Here is a 20,468-nt window from a genome sequence, read left to right on the forward strand (position 1 = left end):
AGTCCCTGGTGCTGATCTGTTGCCAACTTCTGATATGTCCCTTTGTGAAAAAAAAAGGGGGGGGGGGAGAAGAAGAAGAAGAAAAGAAGGGAGAAAAGAAAAGAAAAGAAAAAAAAAAGAAAAAAGAAAAGACCGATATGTGAGAATGAGGAAAGAGAACCCATGGAGATGAAAAGGAGAACAACTTGGCAAATACTTTCCTCTCAGCACAGTAATTCATGAGCATGGAATCCAATCCAATAGGGACTTTTACAGTAGGACAAAGGGAAGGAAGGTTTTCTGTCAACAAACACCTAGAATCTCTTAGTGCAGTATTGAAAGGTGAGGTTATAAATAAGAGGAAGACAACAATCGGGCAAGTTGAGAACCAAACACAACATTAATTGGGTCACCTGGAAAAAACCACCACCTTCTTCCTTTGAGGTCAACGTCTTATTAATGAATCCTTCTACAGGGCCCAGGCAAGAATAGATATACAGAACGCTCACACTCCACACTGGCTCAGTTTGGTCATAACAACAACAACAACAACAACAACAACAAATTGGCACATGATGGAGTGAAATCTGTGAAGGGTTACCTAGCTTCAGGCACAAAGGAAAACCACCAGGACTCTCAACTTCTCTATACAGCTTTCAAACATATATTTTACAGACCTAGAGGAGCATGAATAAGCACATTTGCATTCTTTCAAAAACTATAGAGTGAGTAGCTCCTTTCCTTCCTGCTAAAAGTACAGGTGAAGTAAATATAACAACATAGGAGGTGGTTAGAATGTTAGGTATTCAGAGAGTACATGCGTCCTACCTATTGCACCATAAACAAATGGACCCAAACAACCAGACTTAGGCAGAACAAAAACTGTTGCTTTACAGCAAAGTGCACTTTTTAGAAATGAGAACAATAATTTCCCCCCTCAACAAATTGCAATAGCTACAAAATTAACCTTGAAAAAATCAAAGGAATAGAAAAAAAAAATAAGTCTCTGACAAATACCTACTATGAGCCAGGGACTGTTTCCAAGATCTTTTTATTTTAAGGTTAAAGACTATTTATGTGATTGATTCTATAAGAATGACAAGGACCTTATTTCTGGTGCCAGCATCTCACCATCAGGCCCAGGAAGGCCATGGAATCCAAGGTCCCACTGAGTTGGGAACTCTGGTGATGCACAAGGAAGGGGGCTTTACGGTTTGCAGGCATGTCACCCAGATTCCCTCCCAAATACATCAGAGGCTGGGGATGGTGGCTCTGGAAAGCAGAGAAGAAAGATACGCCACAGCATCAGTTCTGGATGTATCTGGTACTGATAGAAAATGAGGATCTTCCCAGAGTGACAGAGGATGTCACCCACCCTTCTCTACAAGTGACTTTCAGCTAACAAGCTCAAACGTCTATAACAAACCAGCAGATGATTTTGGCAGAGCCTTGAGATACCAGGAAGCTTTCATGTGAGACAATGTCAAAAAGTAGCTTTAAAAAGACCCCAGAAACCTCTATTTTGATATTTATTATTTATCCTGAGACGAGCCAAAATATTTACCTGGAAAACATATTTTCAAAATCAGACACATTGCAGTATTCAAAGCAAACCATATTAGTAGCCACAAAACCTTGAAATGTGCCTTTATCAAGCAATGACAAAGTTTTTCCTATGAGATTTAAATCCAGTCAACCCTAAAGGTGTGGTAAAAACAAGCAATTTTAAAATACTGAGCTCTGTCCTTATAATACCCTCAGCAAAGATTCCCATACACATTTAGTCATAAACTCTAATAAGAAATGGTACATGATGTCACATGTCCTGGGACCTTAATATATTGCACTGAACCTTAATACACAACAAAATATCAATGCACTAAGCAAATTCTTTAAGAGTCTGAAGACTTCATGATTCATGTGTTAGAATTCTCTTATATTGGTTCATTCTGGTAGAAATATTTCTAAATAGTTATATTAGAAAATATATAGTTATTTAACTTCTAAGTAGTTAAATTCCTTAAATGTAAGGCACCAACACATCTTAGAATTATTTTAAAACTGAGTCAACATTCTAAGTTTACCATTAACCTTCTTCTGGAAAATCAAAAAGACCTAAGGCCAAGCTAGTTGACACCAGATGTCAAAAATACATGTGTGTCCTTCCCCAGGGAATTTTCAGATAAAAGAAAATAGAAAAGAAGCAAAAAAAATCCAAACCTCCCTTTTTCTTTTATTTATTAGTTAAATACCTGCGATTCTCAAAATTATTGGTTATATTTTCTCTGTGAAATGTTGGCAATTGTAAATGCCCTCATACTGGAATTCTTATTTTGGGATGCTTTTATATTAACAAGTAATTTGTTATTGCATAACCATTACTTTCTCAGACAATTTTCGGTTTTAAACATTGTTCACTTTTCATCTTCACTTGATACCAATATTCTTATTCAAGAAAAATTCACCTCTGGCACCTGTCATGGCATTTTATAATTCTGAGTTTTACAAACTGAAGGGGGGGGTATTGATTTACTCACCATATCCAGGAATGCCTTCTAAAGGGGAAATTATTCACGTGCATCATGTTTGCAGATCTTCTGTCATTAATATTTTCCTTGTCTCATATGTTACATGTAGTGATTTTCATAGATGAATTCCAACTCTCCTGTTTGAGCAGCTATCATGGGCAATTATTGCAACAAGTATTGAATGCCAAAAAAATTCCCCCCAAAATACAAAGAGCAACAACAAAAGCCCTTCCAGGATTTCAAAAAAAAAATATCACAGAGCACTGCAGGTATGGGTCCATCCATTTAGGTTCCACTAGATAGTCAACACACTAAAATAACCAGTTCAATCGCTAATCCTAAATGGTGGCAAATATTGTCCTGGTAAAATCCAACTGCCTAGAGTGTAAATTAGTGCATCCTCTCAGGAAGGACTCTGGAATGTGGGAAAAAAGGAGTCAAAAGACAGTTTCTTGTTATCCTTGTTAAAGAAGTGTTAGAAGGGAAATGGAAAACTTCGGGTTGCTTTGCCATGCTGTCCTTTAGAAATGAATATTGCTTTTTCTTCTTTCTTAGGCACATATTCAGGTGTGGTCACTTTAACGCAGCGCTGCCTTCTGAGACACGTCGGACAAAGACCTGGGCAGAGGGGCTAGAAACCATGTATAATCAAAGCCAACTTCTTTCCCAAAGCTCACAATTGCTGGTTTTCAACGGCACAAGTAGGAAGGCAAGGAGCAATTTCTGCTTTGCAGGACAGGATTACCATTAGCTACCATCATGACTTCAGAAGGTGCTGTCATGAGGAAATTCATCCCTGCTGCCTAACCCCATAATAAGACGGACTGCCCTCCTTAAGTAAAATGACTAAGCTATTGATCCTTTCACTGCAGAAACCCTTTTAATTTGTTACCAAAACCATGTGCGGGCTTTTCCTGTGTTGCCTTGGAAAGAAAATGAATTTCACGGCTGCAAGTCAGACGTTGTCTAAGAATTTCTTCCCCCGCTGTCTTTCTTTTTTCTTCTCCCTCTCTCTCTCTCTCTTTTTCTCTCTCTCTTACCCCCAATTCAATTCCCCAAGAGGTGTCATTTACTCTGATGCGCTGACATCTTCTGAAAGATTCTCACGCCCAAGCTATACAGACCTTGCATGCTTTTGAAACACAAAGGCAACAGGCTCCTGCTGGGGTCTCCCAGCTCCGAATTTCCAGCAAAACCTTTGGAATCGTCGCAGCCGCCTCGTCTGTCTGTCCTGGGCTCTGAGCAGCTCAGGACACTTGCAGGCTCCGGGGTACTGTACGTTAACTCTGCAGCAGCCCGCTCTGGCTGCAGACACTGCTGCCTGACAGGGGATGTGCTGGCGTCAAGGGGGCCCTCTAGGTGGGTTCCCAGACACTGCAGCACGCCCTTGCTCGCCTCCAAGGAAGAGTGAGCCAAAGGGGTTAAAGGAACAGCTCGTCCAGAAGAGCCGATTTCCTTCAGTAAGTCATTACCAGGCACGACAAGCTAAGCAGTAAGAAATCGGTAAATAACCTCCCAGGGAAAATGACACCTTGAACAAACAGATATTCCGAAGGGAGGGTTTTTGTTTGCTTGTTTTTGTTTTTCTCTTCCTACCCAGGGCAAAGAATGGGAATGAAAGAAGTCCAGAGAGAATTTGCCAAGGACAGGGTTTGGTCATTTTTGTCTCCTTGAAAAAAAAAAAAAGTGAGAGAGAGAGAGAGAGAGAGAGAGAGAGAGAGAGAGAAGAAAGAAAAAAAGAAAAAAGAAAAAAGAAAAAAAAAGGGCTAGGAGTGTCTTGTCAACTTTAATGATCTGTAAGCATTTGGCTACAGATGACCACACGGTAATTTTTGGACAGGAAATCCTGTGGAAGCCAGTTCTGCGGAAGTCGGTTATACTTCAGTTGCAATTGCGCATGCCATAAAGCTGCTTGTTTGATTAGGGGGTGTGTAGAGTTGAGGAGTGCTGAGATAAAGCATTGCAATGCCTACAGTTGATATTTTGCATTTCCTCAAGCTTACCCTTTGTTGCAAAAATTCTGTTCAGCAATCCCCTGAAAGCCCCCCATCACTGTTGATGCCATTTTGGAGCAAGAATAAAATAGTAAACTCTTGTAATAGTAGGTTGGCACTTAAATGGTGTTTGTTGAAGATCAGCAGGAGAATGGACCTTACAAGTAGCAGTGTACTCAATATGAATGCATCGGTTTTAACTTAGGCATTTAAAAAAGCTGTTATGTAATTGCTTAATATTAAATGGAATATTGGCAACATTTAACATATCATGCCATTATAAGGTTAAGATTTCTCTAGCGAGGCCCTGTCATCACAGAAAATATTACCAAGAATTGGGGGAAGAAGGAGGTATTTCCCACAAATGCAAAACCAGGTATAAATTAGTCTTGAAAACTGCCACAATTTGGGGAGTTTTAGTTTTGATCAAATGATGATCCTAATGGAAGTATTCCTGGGATGAGGAAGAACTCAATGAGTTCTTTCAAAGCCATTTGAATGTGTAGGTTGAGATGGTACCACAGCTTGAAAGAAACTTGAGAATATATTTGGGGATTTTCTGTAGCCTAGGCAGTGTCTTCACGACCTCCTTTTTCTAAAGGAAATAAAACTCTTCCATTAGGTCATTTGTGATCTGAATCAGAAAACTTCCATCTGAATTATTTTTGACAATCTTTGCAACCTGTGAATTGAGCATCACAGAGTAATTCAATATTTGATATTCTATGACATATTTAAATATTACTATTTAAGAGCAATGAAAACTTACCAAGGCCCTCACACCCCCCTGCCCCTGGGCCCTGTACTAAAGACTTACACTATTATCTCACTTAATCCTCACAGCACTATTAGGTAAGGACCATTATGAGCCCCATTCTATAAATGAGGACATTGAGGCACTCTGATATTAAGTAGCATGCCTAAGGTCAAACATCTAATTAGAGTCATGATTTGAACCAAGAAAGTTTGGGTCCAGAACCTGCATGAATTACCACTATATTATTTGGGTCTCTATAATAAGAAAAATACTATTTTGCATTAGTGTTAATGCTTTGAAAAAATTATTTTCACAGGTATTATTACTTTAGCCTTACAGAATCATGCTGAGGAGAGTATGATATTTGTTGTGGCAATTTTGAAGATGAGTCTCCAAAAGGCTAGTATTTCTTCATTATCACACATCAGTAGCAGTTAGCAGTAGATCTGGGAAAGAGCTCAGACCAATAGGTCAGTGTTTTATTTGATGCTGCTGCTGATGAACACTAACTTATTTCAAAACCAATACTTAATCCTCACACTGTGTAAAAAGAAGGTCTCTGTGGAAAGGGGTAAGTACAAATATTTACAAAATGATGGAGAAATTGATTTTTCCTTATAATCAGTTCCATTTATTTGAATTTTTTATATATATTTTTTAATTTTTAATATTTTTTTAGTTCATTCTACTACTCTGTTCATATGCCAGAGCAATGCCTATGGGCCACAGGATACCTAAAATATCTCTAAATATTTCTCAATTACCACCCAGTTTGACATTCTATACTTGTTCCCATTTGTGGGCAATAGTACACACAAAGCACTGTGGAAGTAAAAGAACGCATGATTTACCTAGCAGATTATTAAAGGAGATGTAAAATTAAAACATATTTAAACCAAAAGGAGATTTCAACTGAAATTTTTTTAGGGGAACTTTTCATGGATTTTTATTTCTGTTTTTACATATGCAACTCTCTAGAATACAGTATAACAAATTAGAATGAAAGAACACACAACTGAGAAGCTATGATAAATAGCAGAAAAGCCAAATTTCTGCTTGAGGGATAACAAAGAAAAAAATGAAATTTATTTCACAGTTCAGAGAACCCAAGACTACATATTAATAAACAATCCTAAATTGAGTATTTTGAAAACTCAAGGCAATATATATATAAAAGAATAGGCTTGCTTAGAGGACGGTAATAGCTTATTTCCAACATTTTTATTCCATGTATATTAGAAACAGGGTCCTCAGAGTTAGGACTACTATTTTACAACTGATACTTCACAAGACTTAATATTTTATAAATGCATAGTCTTCAAGATACAACACTGGGGCAGAACTAATAGGTCTGTAATTTTTAAAAAAAGTCTCAAAGATGAGTAACACTGATAGACTAGAGTAAATACAAATCTGTTTTTTCTACTAAAAGGTAGTCATCCTTTCATGGAACTTCTATGAAATGCCCAGGAATATACATAAAAGATTACTGTTATTGCTGATCCCAGCCCCACTAAAGGAGGGCTAATTATTAACTGAGCATCACAGACTGGTACAAACTAGCTGAGATCCTTACAGCCATGGTGCAGCCTTAGCTCTACTGACACAAAGATTGGTCCCCTCTCTCTCTTTCTCTTTAAATCTTAATCCCACAGCAAGCACAAGAGTAATCGCCCTTTCAGGGACAGATTCACATGAACCATCATCAATATGAGGCTGATGTAGGAACAAACAAAAAAAGTATCAATTTATTGATAAAGTGTAAACTACAATACTCTAACCAGCATTTTCATGAAAGATTTTACAGAATCAGAGAAGTATTAACTAGCTAGTGTCACCATACCCTTTTCCAGTAATTGAAATCCTCTCCTGCTCTTGGCTAGGGGATGATGCTTGCAAGGCTGATGGTTTTTGAACTCAATTCCTGGTTGTGCTGTGGTTTTGCAACTGCAGGGCAACTGCAGGGCAAAGGGAAGATCAGGTTTCAACCAGAGCCCCTTTACTTCTACCTGTTTTATTTCAAGGTTTGGTTTGAAAAAGGGGGTCTGGTTCTTAAAAGGTGTTTAAAGAAACCAAATGGTAGGAATACAAGATTACATTTTCTAGGCAAATTCTTATCTTGTGTTGTCAGTTTCAAGACTCCGTTCTCTTCAAACTCCTTCAACCGACAGGCTTCCCTCACAATAAGTATAATACAAATGCTGAAGTTAGACAAGCACAGCATAATACAGACACACCCTAGTTTCTGAACTTCAGTCACTTATCTGATAGGGAGCGTGTAATGACTTACCTCACTGATTTCCCTGAGTTTCACTTTCAGAATGGAACGATATTTCCAGTTGTTAAGGTATATCTTTCTGTCACCGTCACATTCAGCTAAAATCAATGACTGCCTCTTTATTAACTTAGATAATAAAAGTTCCTCTAGATTTAGATATGAACTGACAGGTATCTAAAAGGTGACCTCTTATTAATCTTTCATTAATACTAATTATTAGTTCAGATATTTTAGAGAAGTGTCCCATATTTTTGAAAGGCTGAATAACTTTTGTCTCTTAGCTGTGAATGAAGAAAATTGACCCCTCTATTCTATATATTGATTTTGTATAAAAATATGTATATATGCAAATACTCTGCAAACTTTTTTAAAGTACATTCTCTATATTTGTAGCATAAATAGGTTATAACTTAGGAAACAGAAGCTACAGTCATTGGATATTTTGGGGGATATGATTTTCACCTAAAGTCAGAAAATTATTTTTTAAAAATTTCCAATAAAAAATGGAATTTTTGTGTACTTCTTACATAGGCATGCATATATGTGTGTATACATATGTAATATTTGTTCTCTGTATCATATATTACCAATTAATAAAGAGGTGACAGTGGCATTCTAATATGTAGAATGAGATGCAAGATGCCTACACATTCCCCATCCCTACCTCCCAGTAGAGAAAACATTCAAGATCGTATTTTCTCTCCCAGTCTTACAGAAAACCAATCCCTCTGGAAAGAAACAGCATTTTCCTCCATGTATTTGTAACACCAAAAACATTGTTGGTACTTGGTAAATGTTAACTGATGACCATGTTGCTAGAGATGAATTCCCACTTTTGGCAAGTTCTAGCAAAGTCTGAAGGCGTTTATAACTTCAGTACATTTGTAACTGAAAGAAGAGGAGCTCTTCATGAAGCCATGGTTCTAATTGCTAAGAGTCAGAGGGAACATGTTTCACCAAGTTGTGAGTACATTCAATTTCTACATGTTCTATAATCAAGGATACAGCCAATAATTGAAAAGTGGGGGTAAAAAATCATTGATCGCCTATTTTGATCACCCAAAAGCAACTCTGGCTTTGGTAGAAATTTTCATGATGTAACTAATACAAGTCATTTTGAATCATCACCTTCTCAACTTAAATGATAAATCAATACACGTGCAGGAAAAAAATTCTCATATTATCAAACAATACATTTCATAATTGGGATATTCAGAATGCTTGCTAAATTCCACTCTTAATATTTTCCAAAATACAAGCGTTAGAATCCCTAAATGCTAGAATACAAAGAAAGCACTTAATATTATTATTCAAAAATCAAATGTGGAAAAATCCACAGCAACTTTGAAAAGAAAAAGTTGAATTTGCATTCTGTCTTAGAGTCTCAAAACATGAGCCTTTAATTTCAGGTTTTGCCTTTTACTTTTGTGTAATTTTGAACACCTCACTAAGCCTCCGTGAGACTCCATTTCCTTATCTGTAACATAGAAATAATAGCAAATTCATAGGTTATTGTAATTTTTAACTTACTCGGGTAAATTATAGAAAAATACTATGTAATGAGAAGGGAGCTTTTTAAATGCTGTTCACATATATTTTAAATCCAATCATTAGAAAATGTAATAAAATATAGGCTCTTTACTGGGTCTGCAATTTACTTAAATTGAAATGGAAAAAAAATAGGAGAAAAAAATGAGATAATGTTTGAAGTCCCTTCGGAAGTGGAATTAGATTTTATTTCTACCTTTAACTTTTCTAAAGGCTTTATATCATATTTTTTTCATAATTCAAAGGAATAAAAATATTTCTCATGTGATAAAGCCCAGTTTCAAAAAAAAACTCACATTTAAGGGATTATTATAGATTCCCAAGAATGACTTCGAAAAATATCTGGAATATTGGCAGGTGAAAAAAAAAACCTCAGGTTTTCAGAATAGTATCTTAATATGGTTTATTTGATACAGTTAATATGATTTTAAATGTGCAGGTGTATATAAATAGATTGATGCAAACACAGAAGAAGAGAACCAGAAGGATATATACCAAACAATGGACAAATTAATTACCTCTGAGATAGGGAACTAAAAGTGGGCCTCATTAAAAAATAATTTTGCTTTATACTTTCCATATTTCTTAATTGATTAATCTTCTCAATGAGAATATTTCCATGTACTATTTGCATAATTAAAACACCAATGGGGATAAAAAATATTTTAGTAACCTTACACCAGTGAGAATGGCAAAAATTAACAATACAGGAAGCAACAAATGTTGGAGAGGATGTGGAGAAGGGGAACCCTCTGCACTGTGCATGGGAATGTGAACTGGTACAGCCACTCTGGAAAACTATGTGGAGGTTCCTCAAGAAGCTAAAAATAGAGCTACCCTACAACCCAACAATTGCACTACTGGAGATTTACCCCAAATACACAGATGCAGTGAAACGGCAGGACACCTGCACCCCAATGTTAGTAGCAGCAGTGTCCACAATAGCCAAACTGTAGGACGAGCCACAATGTCCTTCGACAGATGAGTGAATAAAGAAGATATGGTCTATGTATACAATGGGACATTACTCAGCCGTCAGAAGAGACGAATACTCATCATTTGCTTCAACATGGATGAACTAGAGGGTATTATGCTAAGTGAAGTAAGTCAATTGGAGAAGGACAATCATATGGTTTCACTCATATGTGGAATATATGAAATAGTGAAAGAAGTTATAGGGGAAAGGAGAGAAAATGAGTGGGAAAAATCAGAGAGGGAGACAGAACATGAGAGACTCCTAACTCTGGGAAATGAACAAGGGGTTGAAGAAGGGGAGGTGGGTGGGGGACGGGGTGACGGGCACTGAGGGGGGCACTTGATGGGATGAGCACTGGGTGTTATACTATATGTTGGCAAACTGAATTTAAATAAAAAATGTAAAAAAATTAGTATTATTTTTTATATTTACTATTAATTTAGGAAGAATAGTGATTCTTAGTTAATATCTATGTCTTGGAACATAAAACCTAAGCTTTTAATATTTATTATATAGAATCTCTGATAGACTTCAAAAATCCAAACTTAAACCTTCAAGGTAAATAGTCAAATTCAAAACATATATTCGAGTTCAAACATACCATGTTTTTAGCTGCATTAGTAAGTATTAAAAACAGAAATGAATAAATAATTCATTCTTCTTCCAGGTCCACGGATCACTGGAACTGGGGTCAGAAGCAATACTCATTCCCAGTTGGAACTATCAACACTAAAGCTATGAGCTATGTCTACCTACATACACAGTGAAGCTTCTGCTCACACATCTTGATGATAGTATGTGTTTGTTTTACTCCAGCTCAAATATGTGAGTACATGTAAACTCTAACTCCTTAATTTTGATCCATCATTGCGTCTGCTGGTATATCTCCTTTCTTTAGTTTCATATATACTATAGTAATGATGCAGTAATATATAGATTAATAATATATATTCATCTTATGTATAACAATAATATATATATTTCCAACCTAATTTATTGGTTCTTTAATTCTCTAGCAATGATTCATCACCATCAATCCTGGGTTTTAGTGACTTTTCAGCTGTATTTTTTTGGATGGTTTATTTTCATAGTCATTTTAATAGGAAGTTAGTGACTGCATCAAAGTGTGCAAGCCAGATGACATTTAAAAGGCAAAAGTCTCAAGTGCTGCTCCCAGTGCACATACATATGCACACTCACACTGACACTTTAAGTGTCACTTAACACTACTGACAGTTAAGAGGATTAACTAAAAGCAAATATGACTATGATATTTACAAATTATGTATATTTAAATATAGATACTATATAGATACAGACACATGTGTACTGTTATTTCAATATCTTGTATTTACTGTTTGGAGACATTAATGCTCCATTTTTTTTTATTCCAGTTATCTTTAAAATAGATGGCTAAAGATTATCATTAAAATGTAAACTCCAGGGGTGCCTACATGGCTCAGTTGGTTAAGTGTCTGACTCTTGGTTTTGGCTCAGACCATGATTTCCTGGGTTGTGATATGGAGCCTCGTATTGAGGGAGTCTGCTATAAGATTTTCTCCCTCTGTCCCTTCCTCTCTCTCTCTCTCTCTCTCTTTCAAATAAATAAATAAATCTTAAAAAAAAAAAAAAGTAAACGCCACAGGAGCCTTGAGATCCTTTGGTCTGTTTTGTCCTTGCTGTATCCCCAGTGCCTCAAGTAGTGTCTGGTATATAATAAGTGGTCATGAAATACTTGTTGAATCAATGATGATTATAAATAAATCAATCATTAAAAAATAAATAAATAAATAAATAAATAAATAAATAAATCGCTATACCAAACATGATTATTTATGTCTGCCTATAGCTCCTTCTAAAAGAGCTATAGGCATCCCCATACCCTACCCTCATAAAACCAGATTGGAATAGGTCTGAAAACTTGACCCATTGCCACCTGACTCATTCACTGGGTAATGAATATTAATATTCCAAAGAGCATGAATACTGAGATGAACAGGAACAGAAGACTATATGGTCACAGAAAAAGGAGTTGCCTAAATGATCAGGTTTTGCAAGTCCAATGAGGCCCATTGATGCGTTGTTCCTGTGAATTTTAGGATCTTTATAGTAATTGCATTCCCTGCTTTTTGACAGAAGCTAGTCTGAATTGATTTCTTTTTCCTTAAAATCAATCTGAACTGGACGAGTCACCATATAGGAAATGTTTTTTCACTGTTCATAAATCCTTTCCTTCCCTCCAAAAGTAAAGCAATTTAAAATTAGTACTCTATTGTAATATTGAATCACCACAGTGAATTGGCTTGACATTGAATTAATGGCTACTCGATCAAGAGGCTTAAATTAAAACACACACAGAGGAACTAACAATTAGTATATCTTCAGCTAGATCCACATCCAGAGGTTCTGGAGAGAGCATTCTCAGGCAAAATATTAGCTGCTTCTTTTTTTTCAAACCCCTTTCACCATTTTCTTCACTGAACATTAATTCATTTCAGATAAGGAGGCAAAAGACAGAGAGAAACAGGCAGATTAAGGAAGAGAGAAAAATATTGTGAATTTCATTAGCTTTATGGAATACAAAAATTTAGTACTTGAAAGGTATAATTCCTTTTTCAGGGAAAAAGAGGCATATATATGATTATTTTAACACAATTATTTAAAAGGTTTAAAATATTAAAATGCATTAAAACCAGGACTCAATATTTTGGAACACAGTTATGAAGTCATTTTGAGATAACTAAGTAAAACATTCTGAGTATTTGAGCACAAAATAAATTCAAGGCCAGTTATTAAATACTAGCTGACTACCTGAGATAGAACCCCTCTTTTTCCCCCTAGCATTTTATACCCTCTGCTCTGCTGTTTTTAATTCTGACTTGGGGATGAATTCATAATGCTCAGCATTTTAAACTATCAATTAACCTATCTTTTTCTAAAATTGCCATACTTCACCCCTAAAAACATCACTATAGACCATACAAATCACTAAATAGATACAAATGGGAAAAACATAACACAGGTCCCACAGTGAATAAGACAGAAAGCTCTTAATACGAAATCCAATTGCCTAGCTATATGTCTTATACTTTTCTCTACAGGAAGCACGTAATGAGTGGAAAAGAATTTGAAGTACAATATAACATGATTTCATCTGTTGTTCTTAGTTACAAAAATAAAGAGAAAGGGGATGAAGACACAAACAAACCTTAGATTTTTCCACAAAACAAAGCAGCAAAACTGATCAAATAGTAAATTTACTGTTAGGATTTCTCTTTGCTCTTTGACTCTTCCTCTTTAGATTGGTGATCAAACAGGATGAGGGCAGGGGGCGGGAACCAAAGTAAAAAGGAGAGAGTAGCAGATGAGCCTCTGGTGCTTTGTTGTCAGGACCCTCAACAAGCTTCCTTGGTTTTTGAAATACCTGCCTCATTTTTAAAAGAATGAAAGTTATATAGGAAACAGGAACAAAGTTAATGAAAATAAAAACTCACTTTTCTCCTCCTCAGTAACCAACCACTGATTACAGGTACAGGCCATTTGGGATGAACTGCTACTGTATGTCACAACTGAATATTTCGGTTTCAGAAGAAGGATCAAGGGACTGTTGCAGCCCCTCCCCCCTTCCCTGGTGGCCTCTCTTCATACACTGTATGTATGAGTACATGACAGTAGGTACAATGAGTAAATGTCAGTCCTAAACATCTAGTTCAAAGGAGTGTGAAGGGAAGCAGGTTTGAAGAAGGACAAGGGTAAGTGATGGATGGTTGAGTGGGATCAGGAGAATACTACTAACCTGTACTAACTTTCCCATTTCCCTTACTTTCCAAATGACTTACAGCTTCCCACATCTTTCAAGCAGACCTATACTGAGAGCTTTGTATTGGAGCACAGTTGTTTTTTTGTTTTTTTGTTTTTTTTAGATTTTATTTATTTATACATGAGAGACACAGAGAAAGAGGCAGAGACACAGGCAGAGAGAGAAGCAGGCTCCATGCAGGGACCCCAATGCAGGACTCGATCCCGGGGCTCCAGGATCATGCTCTGGGCCGAAGACAGGCACTCAACCACTGAGCCACCCAGGAGTCCCAATGTGTTTTGAAGATTAGAATGTTTCCTGGATGGTATGAATAATTTTCCTTGATTCTCCTCTCAAATATTAGAGGACAATAGGATAAATATGCAAGTAGAGACACAAATGTTTTGTGGTACTGTCAGTACATTTTTGAAAAATATTTATAAAATGGTATCAATCGGGGATCCCTGGGTGGCTCAGCGGTTTGGCACCTGCCTTTGGCCCAGGGCGCGATCCTGGAGTCCCGGGATCGAGTCCCGCATCGGGCTCCTGGCATGGAGCCTGCTTCTCCCTCTGCCTGTGTCTCTGCTTCTCTTTCTCTCTCTGTGTCTATCATAAATAAATAAATAAGCAAATCTTTGAAAAATAAAATAAAATGGTATCAATCTTCTAATAGAGTTATTGAAAATAAAGACATGTGTTTTGGGGTTTTTTCACCTCTTTAAATTTTATTTATGGAGAAAGTCTTGTGACTTTTTGGGCACTCAGGCCATAATACAGAACTTTATATTCACTTTAAACCATCAGTCCAGATTCTATTCAGAAATTAGAATGGCAATTCCAAATTGTAATCCAAAAATCCGAACGTAATTCAACTCATATTTTCTTCCTGCTTATAGCTGCTGGCAGTAAGATGAGTGTGTGTTACAAGTTAGCTATCCTGACTTTCCAGTCATTGGTAGTGAATAATCTAGGTTGAAAGAACATGGGAAAAGACGATGAGGAGGAGAAGGTTTTTCTCCTTGAATTGGCACTGTAATAAGATGGCATCTTGCATTGAGAGCGTGGCAGATGTTGAGAGCTGCCTCTTTGTCTCATGGGCACTTTTGTGGGTTCATCAGCCACATCCCTGCTGGGCTCCCTGGCTGCAACTCCTATGAGTCAGGCAGAGCTTTGCTTTCAAAGTGTTGCTCGTTCATCAGCCCCCCACCAAGCCTCTGGTTTTCTAGTAGTCCAGTCCCTACAAACTCTTGCTGTTGGAGTCCAAGTGCTTTTTCCAGATAGTTCTCTTGGGAAAGACATAAAATGGTGTAAGGCCAAGCTGTCTCTCTAGTGTGGTGTACATCTGGTCCACGGGAAAGATTCCCACCACTGAATCCTCTCTCTGAGCTTGATTTAAATGAAAGGACAACAGCCTTCTTTGAGGAAGGGCGAGGTAGTACTCATAGCAATGCCCAATTCTCTCTTTCTTAAAAAGAAAAACAAACACCTTTTTGTAAATTACTCTTCATTTTCCCTCTCTGAAGTCTTTTATGGTCTCAATCTGAGCTCAGGGCATTTGTGTCAGGGGCCCAAATGTCATGAAGCTGATTCTTGGCCACCTATTTTGAAAACTGGAATTTAGGATTGGAATCACACTTTGAGATGCAGCTTCACTGCAAAACTGTTCACTTCACTGTTAAAATTTCAGTTTTAACATTCGTAACCATGTGATTAACATCATGGTTCCCTTAGCATCCCTGGTAATCTACTCAATATCCACCTTCCTTTCCTCCTTATTGGCAGAAACACCATTATATTTTGTAGGAATCTACTTTCTGAAGCAGCTAAGTAATCAAAGAAAGAGGCTCCATATTCTGTCTCAGGAGTAAATCTTCAACAGTCTAATTCCATTTAATGTGCAGTAATTCGTTTATGTCCTAAGAACAAACCTGCCAAAGAGACATAAAGTTAGCTGAGATGACTTCTGGGTGAAGTGCTTTCTGAAAATAGAAGCACAAGGAAGAACAGGTTCATTTTCTACCTTTGGACCTTGTGCTTGGTCAGAGCCATCATCTGGTGATAATGGAGAGAGTCGATCTGAGCAAAAGGACAACAGGCAAACAGGGCAAAACAGAACCAACTTGATAGTCCCAAGCCTCTTAACAACCATCTCTGAGACACGCTACCTTGAGACTTCATGTTATAAGACGGTAAGTTATTTTCATGTTCACATTCAACTATTGACTTGGCAGCTCCAAACTTGTGCCAGAGGCATCATCATTGAGGAATTGCACCATGAAATACTTATAATCCAAGCAAGAGCACTTCTTAGTGCTTACTGTCTAATAGGAAACTTTAGTTTTCTCACTTCCTCTTTCTAAATTGTGGGGGGTGAACTCATCTGTCACAAAAAGCACTTTAAAATCAGATGTTCAATTCTCCAAATTGAAAATGCTACTCTTAGACTGAAATAACAGCTGCAATGACACCTGTGATAACAAATGTAAATAAAAACAAAAGCTATGTTCACTTGGCAAATCTCTCATTTATCAATAGGCTTGGCTCTTTCTTGAAGTTCATGGGTAAAGCAAGGAGATTTCTAGTATTACATGATACTGTCAATATTCAGGCAGCAATCACTTTCTAGTCTTAGCAAATCAGAAGATGCTGGGTGTGCCAAACCCCTCCCCTGGAAATCAAATCATACCATATACTGAATTCCATTTAGAGGACCAAGCAAGAACCTATTTTACTCTTCCATATTATGATGTGGGTGTGCTTATATTAAGCCACTTTCAGAGAAACACTAGGTGACTAATTTGTGACAATGATATGTTTGCAGGCTAACACATTCATAAGAACAGCAGAATAATGAGCTAATTTGTAAAGTACCAGATGGAATTTACTAAAAACTGGTGGCCTAAGCTATCGTAATTGTCCTTTATACTCCAAGAAGACACTTCTAGTAATCTTCTACCCATATTTTTGCTTTTGGATAAATAGGCCAAGGTATAACTAATCCTCTTCCCTGTGGGTAGAGACAGGTCTGTGGTGTCTGAATATACTTGCTGCCAGAAGAACCTAGTGGTAGGGTGTGTGCAGTTCTGCTTGATTTAATTCCACTGTTTGAATGGCATTCCATAACGGGGGACCATCAATCTTAACTGTTCTCCAGTCTGTGTTGTTTTGTTGTTTTGAGGCTTTTTCTTCAACAGTTCACAAACACTTAGGTGCCCTCCCATTTATACTTGGACTATCTCATTTCCTCCTACATTTGTAGTTTGCCGGCTCCAGCTCACTGATGAAGGCACTGTGGCCTCAGTGCTTTTGAGACTGCCTTTTTCATTTTTCTTTCCCTTCTTCAAGTCACTTCAGGGATGTCTTTATCCCTCTTAAAATGAGCCTCACCCTCTCTATCTAGTCCCCAGCCAAAGCTTGAGATGGATAAACCTCAGCCTCAGTTTTGGCTCTGTCTGTATTACATCTCCTTAGAGCCCCATGAGTACTGTAAAGTAGCTAAGGTGTGCTGCTCAGTTAAGAGAACTTTAACTGTAGAAAGCATGGTCTGCTGGTAGGAGTACGGGTTTCTGGTATCATCAGACAGACCTGAGGTTTCTTAGCACTTCATTTACCTTGGACTCATTTCCCCACCTTCATTGAATCTTAATATTTGGGATCTAGAAAGTAACAATGGTACAGATTTTTTAGATGTGTTGGGATTACATTGAAATGTATAAGTTAACCACATAGCATATAAGAAACCACACATATAGGGGATCAATGGGTGGCTCAGCAGTTTAGCGACACCTTCGGCCCAGGACATAATCCTGGAGTCCCGGATTAAGTCCCACATCAGGCTCCCTGCATGGAACCTGCTTCTCCCTCTGCCTATGTCTCTGCCTCTCTCTCTCTCTCTCTCTCTCTCTCTCTCTCTCTCTCTCGACTGAATAAAATCTTAAAAAAAACCGCATATACATATTTGTTCCCCTTACCACCCTCAAATGTTTGCCATCTAAGCTGCTGACTGCAGGGGTGGGAAGGCTGAATCAGGAAAGCAGGAAAACAATAGCATAGAAATATGAAGAGGCCAAATGACACAGGCTCCTTAAGACATTACTAATGCAAAGTGAGTTAGCAGGGTGGACTATAAACATAGTTGTGGTATGGCTTTTATATCATTGTCTTAAGGAGAGCCTATAAATTAATTAGAAAAAGACCAATAACCTAAAAGATAAATGGGGAATGGATACAAGCAAGTATCCTAGAAGGAGAACTACAAACAGTTGAGAGCTATTTGAAAAGATGTTCATGAGTGCCTGGGTGGCTCAGAGAGTTAAATGTCTGCCTTCTGCTCAGGTCATGACCTCTAGGTCTTAGAATCAAGCCCAGAGTCTGGCTCCATGCTCAGCAGGGAGTCTGCTTCTCACTCTCCCTCTGCCTCTCCCTCACTTGTGCTCTCTCTCTCTCCCGAATGAATAAAAATTTTTTTTAAAAAAAGAAAAGATATTCAATCTTACTGAGAACCAAAGAAATAAAATTAGAATGAGATATTTTGCCTACATGTTGGTAAAAACTGAAGACTAAAAATATCCAGAGATGGTGAGGGGGTGGGAAATAGGTACAGCCATACACAACTGGTGGAGACAGGGATTGGGAAAGACTTTCTTGGAGTACATTTTTGTAGATTTTTTTTTAAAGATTTATTTATTTATTTGGGGGGAGGGGAGAGTGTGTGCACATGCCCCTGGGATGGGGGAGGGACAGAGGGAGAGGGAGAGAGGAGCCTCAAGCGTTCTCAGTGCTGATCATGGAGCCCCAGGCAGGGCTCAATCTCACCACCCAAATCTGAGCCAAACCAAGAGTCACTCTCTCAATGGACTACACCACCCAAGTGCTCCTAGAAGACTTGTAAAAATGCAAAACACAAATACCTTTGACTGGCAAAAGTCTGTTCTACAAAAGTAACTGCTTAAGTGCAAGCACACACACACACACACACACACACACACACACACACAAAGATATTCATTTTGTCATCATTTATAATAATACAAGAATCCTGTTTCTGTTTCTGTGATCAGATGCCGAGTTCTGGAAGAAGGCATACTTTTTTCCTTCCTCCCTCCTTAGTAACTTCGAAGCCTCCAAACATATAACAGGGTTGAAGATGTTTAAGAATGCATACGAATACAAATAATAACACGTGATCAAAATACTTTTATTAGGGATCCCTGGGTCGCGCAGCGGTTTGGCGCCTGCCTTTGGCCCAGGGTGCGATCCTGGAGACCCAGGGTCGAATCCCACGTCGGGCTCCCGGTGCATGGAGCCTGCTTCTCCCTCTGCCTGTCTGTGTGTGTGTGTGTGTGTGTGTGTGTGTGTGTGTGTGTGACTATCATAAATAAATAAAAATTAAAAAAAAAACTTTTATTATACATAAAGAAAGGGCAGTCCCGGTAGCCCAGCGGTTTAGCGCTGCCTTCAGCCCAGGGTGTGATCCTGGAGATCCGGGATTGAGTACCATGTCAGGCTCCCTGTGTGGAGCCTGCTTCTCCCTCTGCCTGTGTCTCTGCCTCTCTCTCTCTCTCTCTCTCTCTCTCTCTGTGTGTGTCTGTCATGAATAAATATAAAATCTTTAACAAAACAAAACAAAACAAGACAAAAAAGACAGTAATGTAGATTTATAAAATTTGTAGGATATTTTCTGTTTCCAGAGAAAAAAAATAAGTATTTAATAAAATGGTACTCCAAAAGTTTGTTCCTTTTTTCCTAACCATTTAAAAATTTTGGGATAGTGTATAATATAACAGATTGATACTGAGCTTTCCAACCCTATGTAAAACTTATGTTTTTTATTATAAATTTATTTCTAAAGACTAACATATTTTAAAAAATTAAAACATCCCATTAAACTCTATTCTGTTTTTATGTTTGTCTTTCCTGTTTTATTCTCCACACCTGCCCCACAGAATATACAAAACTTTGCTATGTTGCCACACTTTCTCTAACATCTGAAAAACACTGGGAACACTCTCATAATAAGCCAAAATTGATCTCATTCACCCCAAGGATACAAGATTTCTCAAATGAGGGTTTAAACTCCTGTTATTACAACTCCTGGGCCTGTTCTTTTAATTAGAATCTAATTTTCTTGCAACATGGGATGGGGAAAGAGGAGATGATGTCTTGCAAATATAAAGACCATGCTTGTGATATCATCAATAAAGATTGCCTCTGGATCACTAGTGGGATTGAGTCTCTTCAATTACACTATCTGGACCAAAGTGGCCTGATAAAGAGCATCCATTAATAAGCTGTCTGTCCTAAGCCATGAAACAGACTTAATGGAACTAATCCAGAAGAGACTCATTAGACCAGTGGTCAGCCCAACTTCACTATTATGGATTACTAAGATCCAACACTATAAAACAAAATAGTACTTTGTTTGTTTCTCAAGGAGATCTACTCTATATAAGACAGGCAATATATATATAATTCCTTTTATCAGAGGGAGGCCTAGATCAGACTGGTATAAATCGTGTATCTGTATATCTTAGCCATATAAATTGAGCTGAAGAGTAGTTTTAAAAGAGTATTGTATTAATTGGAGCATCAAAATTAGAAACTAATTAG

At 37.6% G+C, this 20,468-nt stretch overlaps 1 protein-coding gene across 10 annotated transcripts in view; it reads right to left on the reverse strand.

Moving 5' to 3' along the window:
* Positions 1 to 20,468, reverse strand: part of PDE4D (phosphodiesterase 4D) — a 1,379,610-nt gene that overhangs the window by 550,549 nt on the left and 808,593 nt on the right. For 2 of the 10 annotated variants that reach the window (XM_041765475.1, XM_041765469.1), the window contains exon 1: positions 2,517 to 3,944. The exons of 7 other annotated variants lie outside the window; for them this stretch is intronic. In XM_041765475.1, the coding sequence (XP_041621409.1) occupies positions 2,517 to 2,563 (47 nt within the window). In that variant the 5' untranslated portion in view covers positions 2,564 to 3,944. Of the gene's footprint in view, positions 1 to 2,516; positions 3,945 to 20,468 lie in introns of those variants that run through there. One more of the 10 variants, XM_041765470.1, reaches the window with a different exon arrangement.

The sequence above is a fragment of the Vulpes lagopus genome, chromosome 8 (assembly GCF_018345385.1).
Source record: "Vulpes lagopus strain Blue_001 chromosome 8, ASM1834538v1, whole genome shotgun sequence".
NCBI lineage: Eukaryota > Metazoa > Chordata > Mammalia > Carnivora > Canidae > Vulpes > Vulpes lagopus.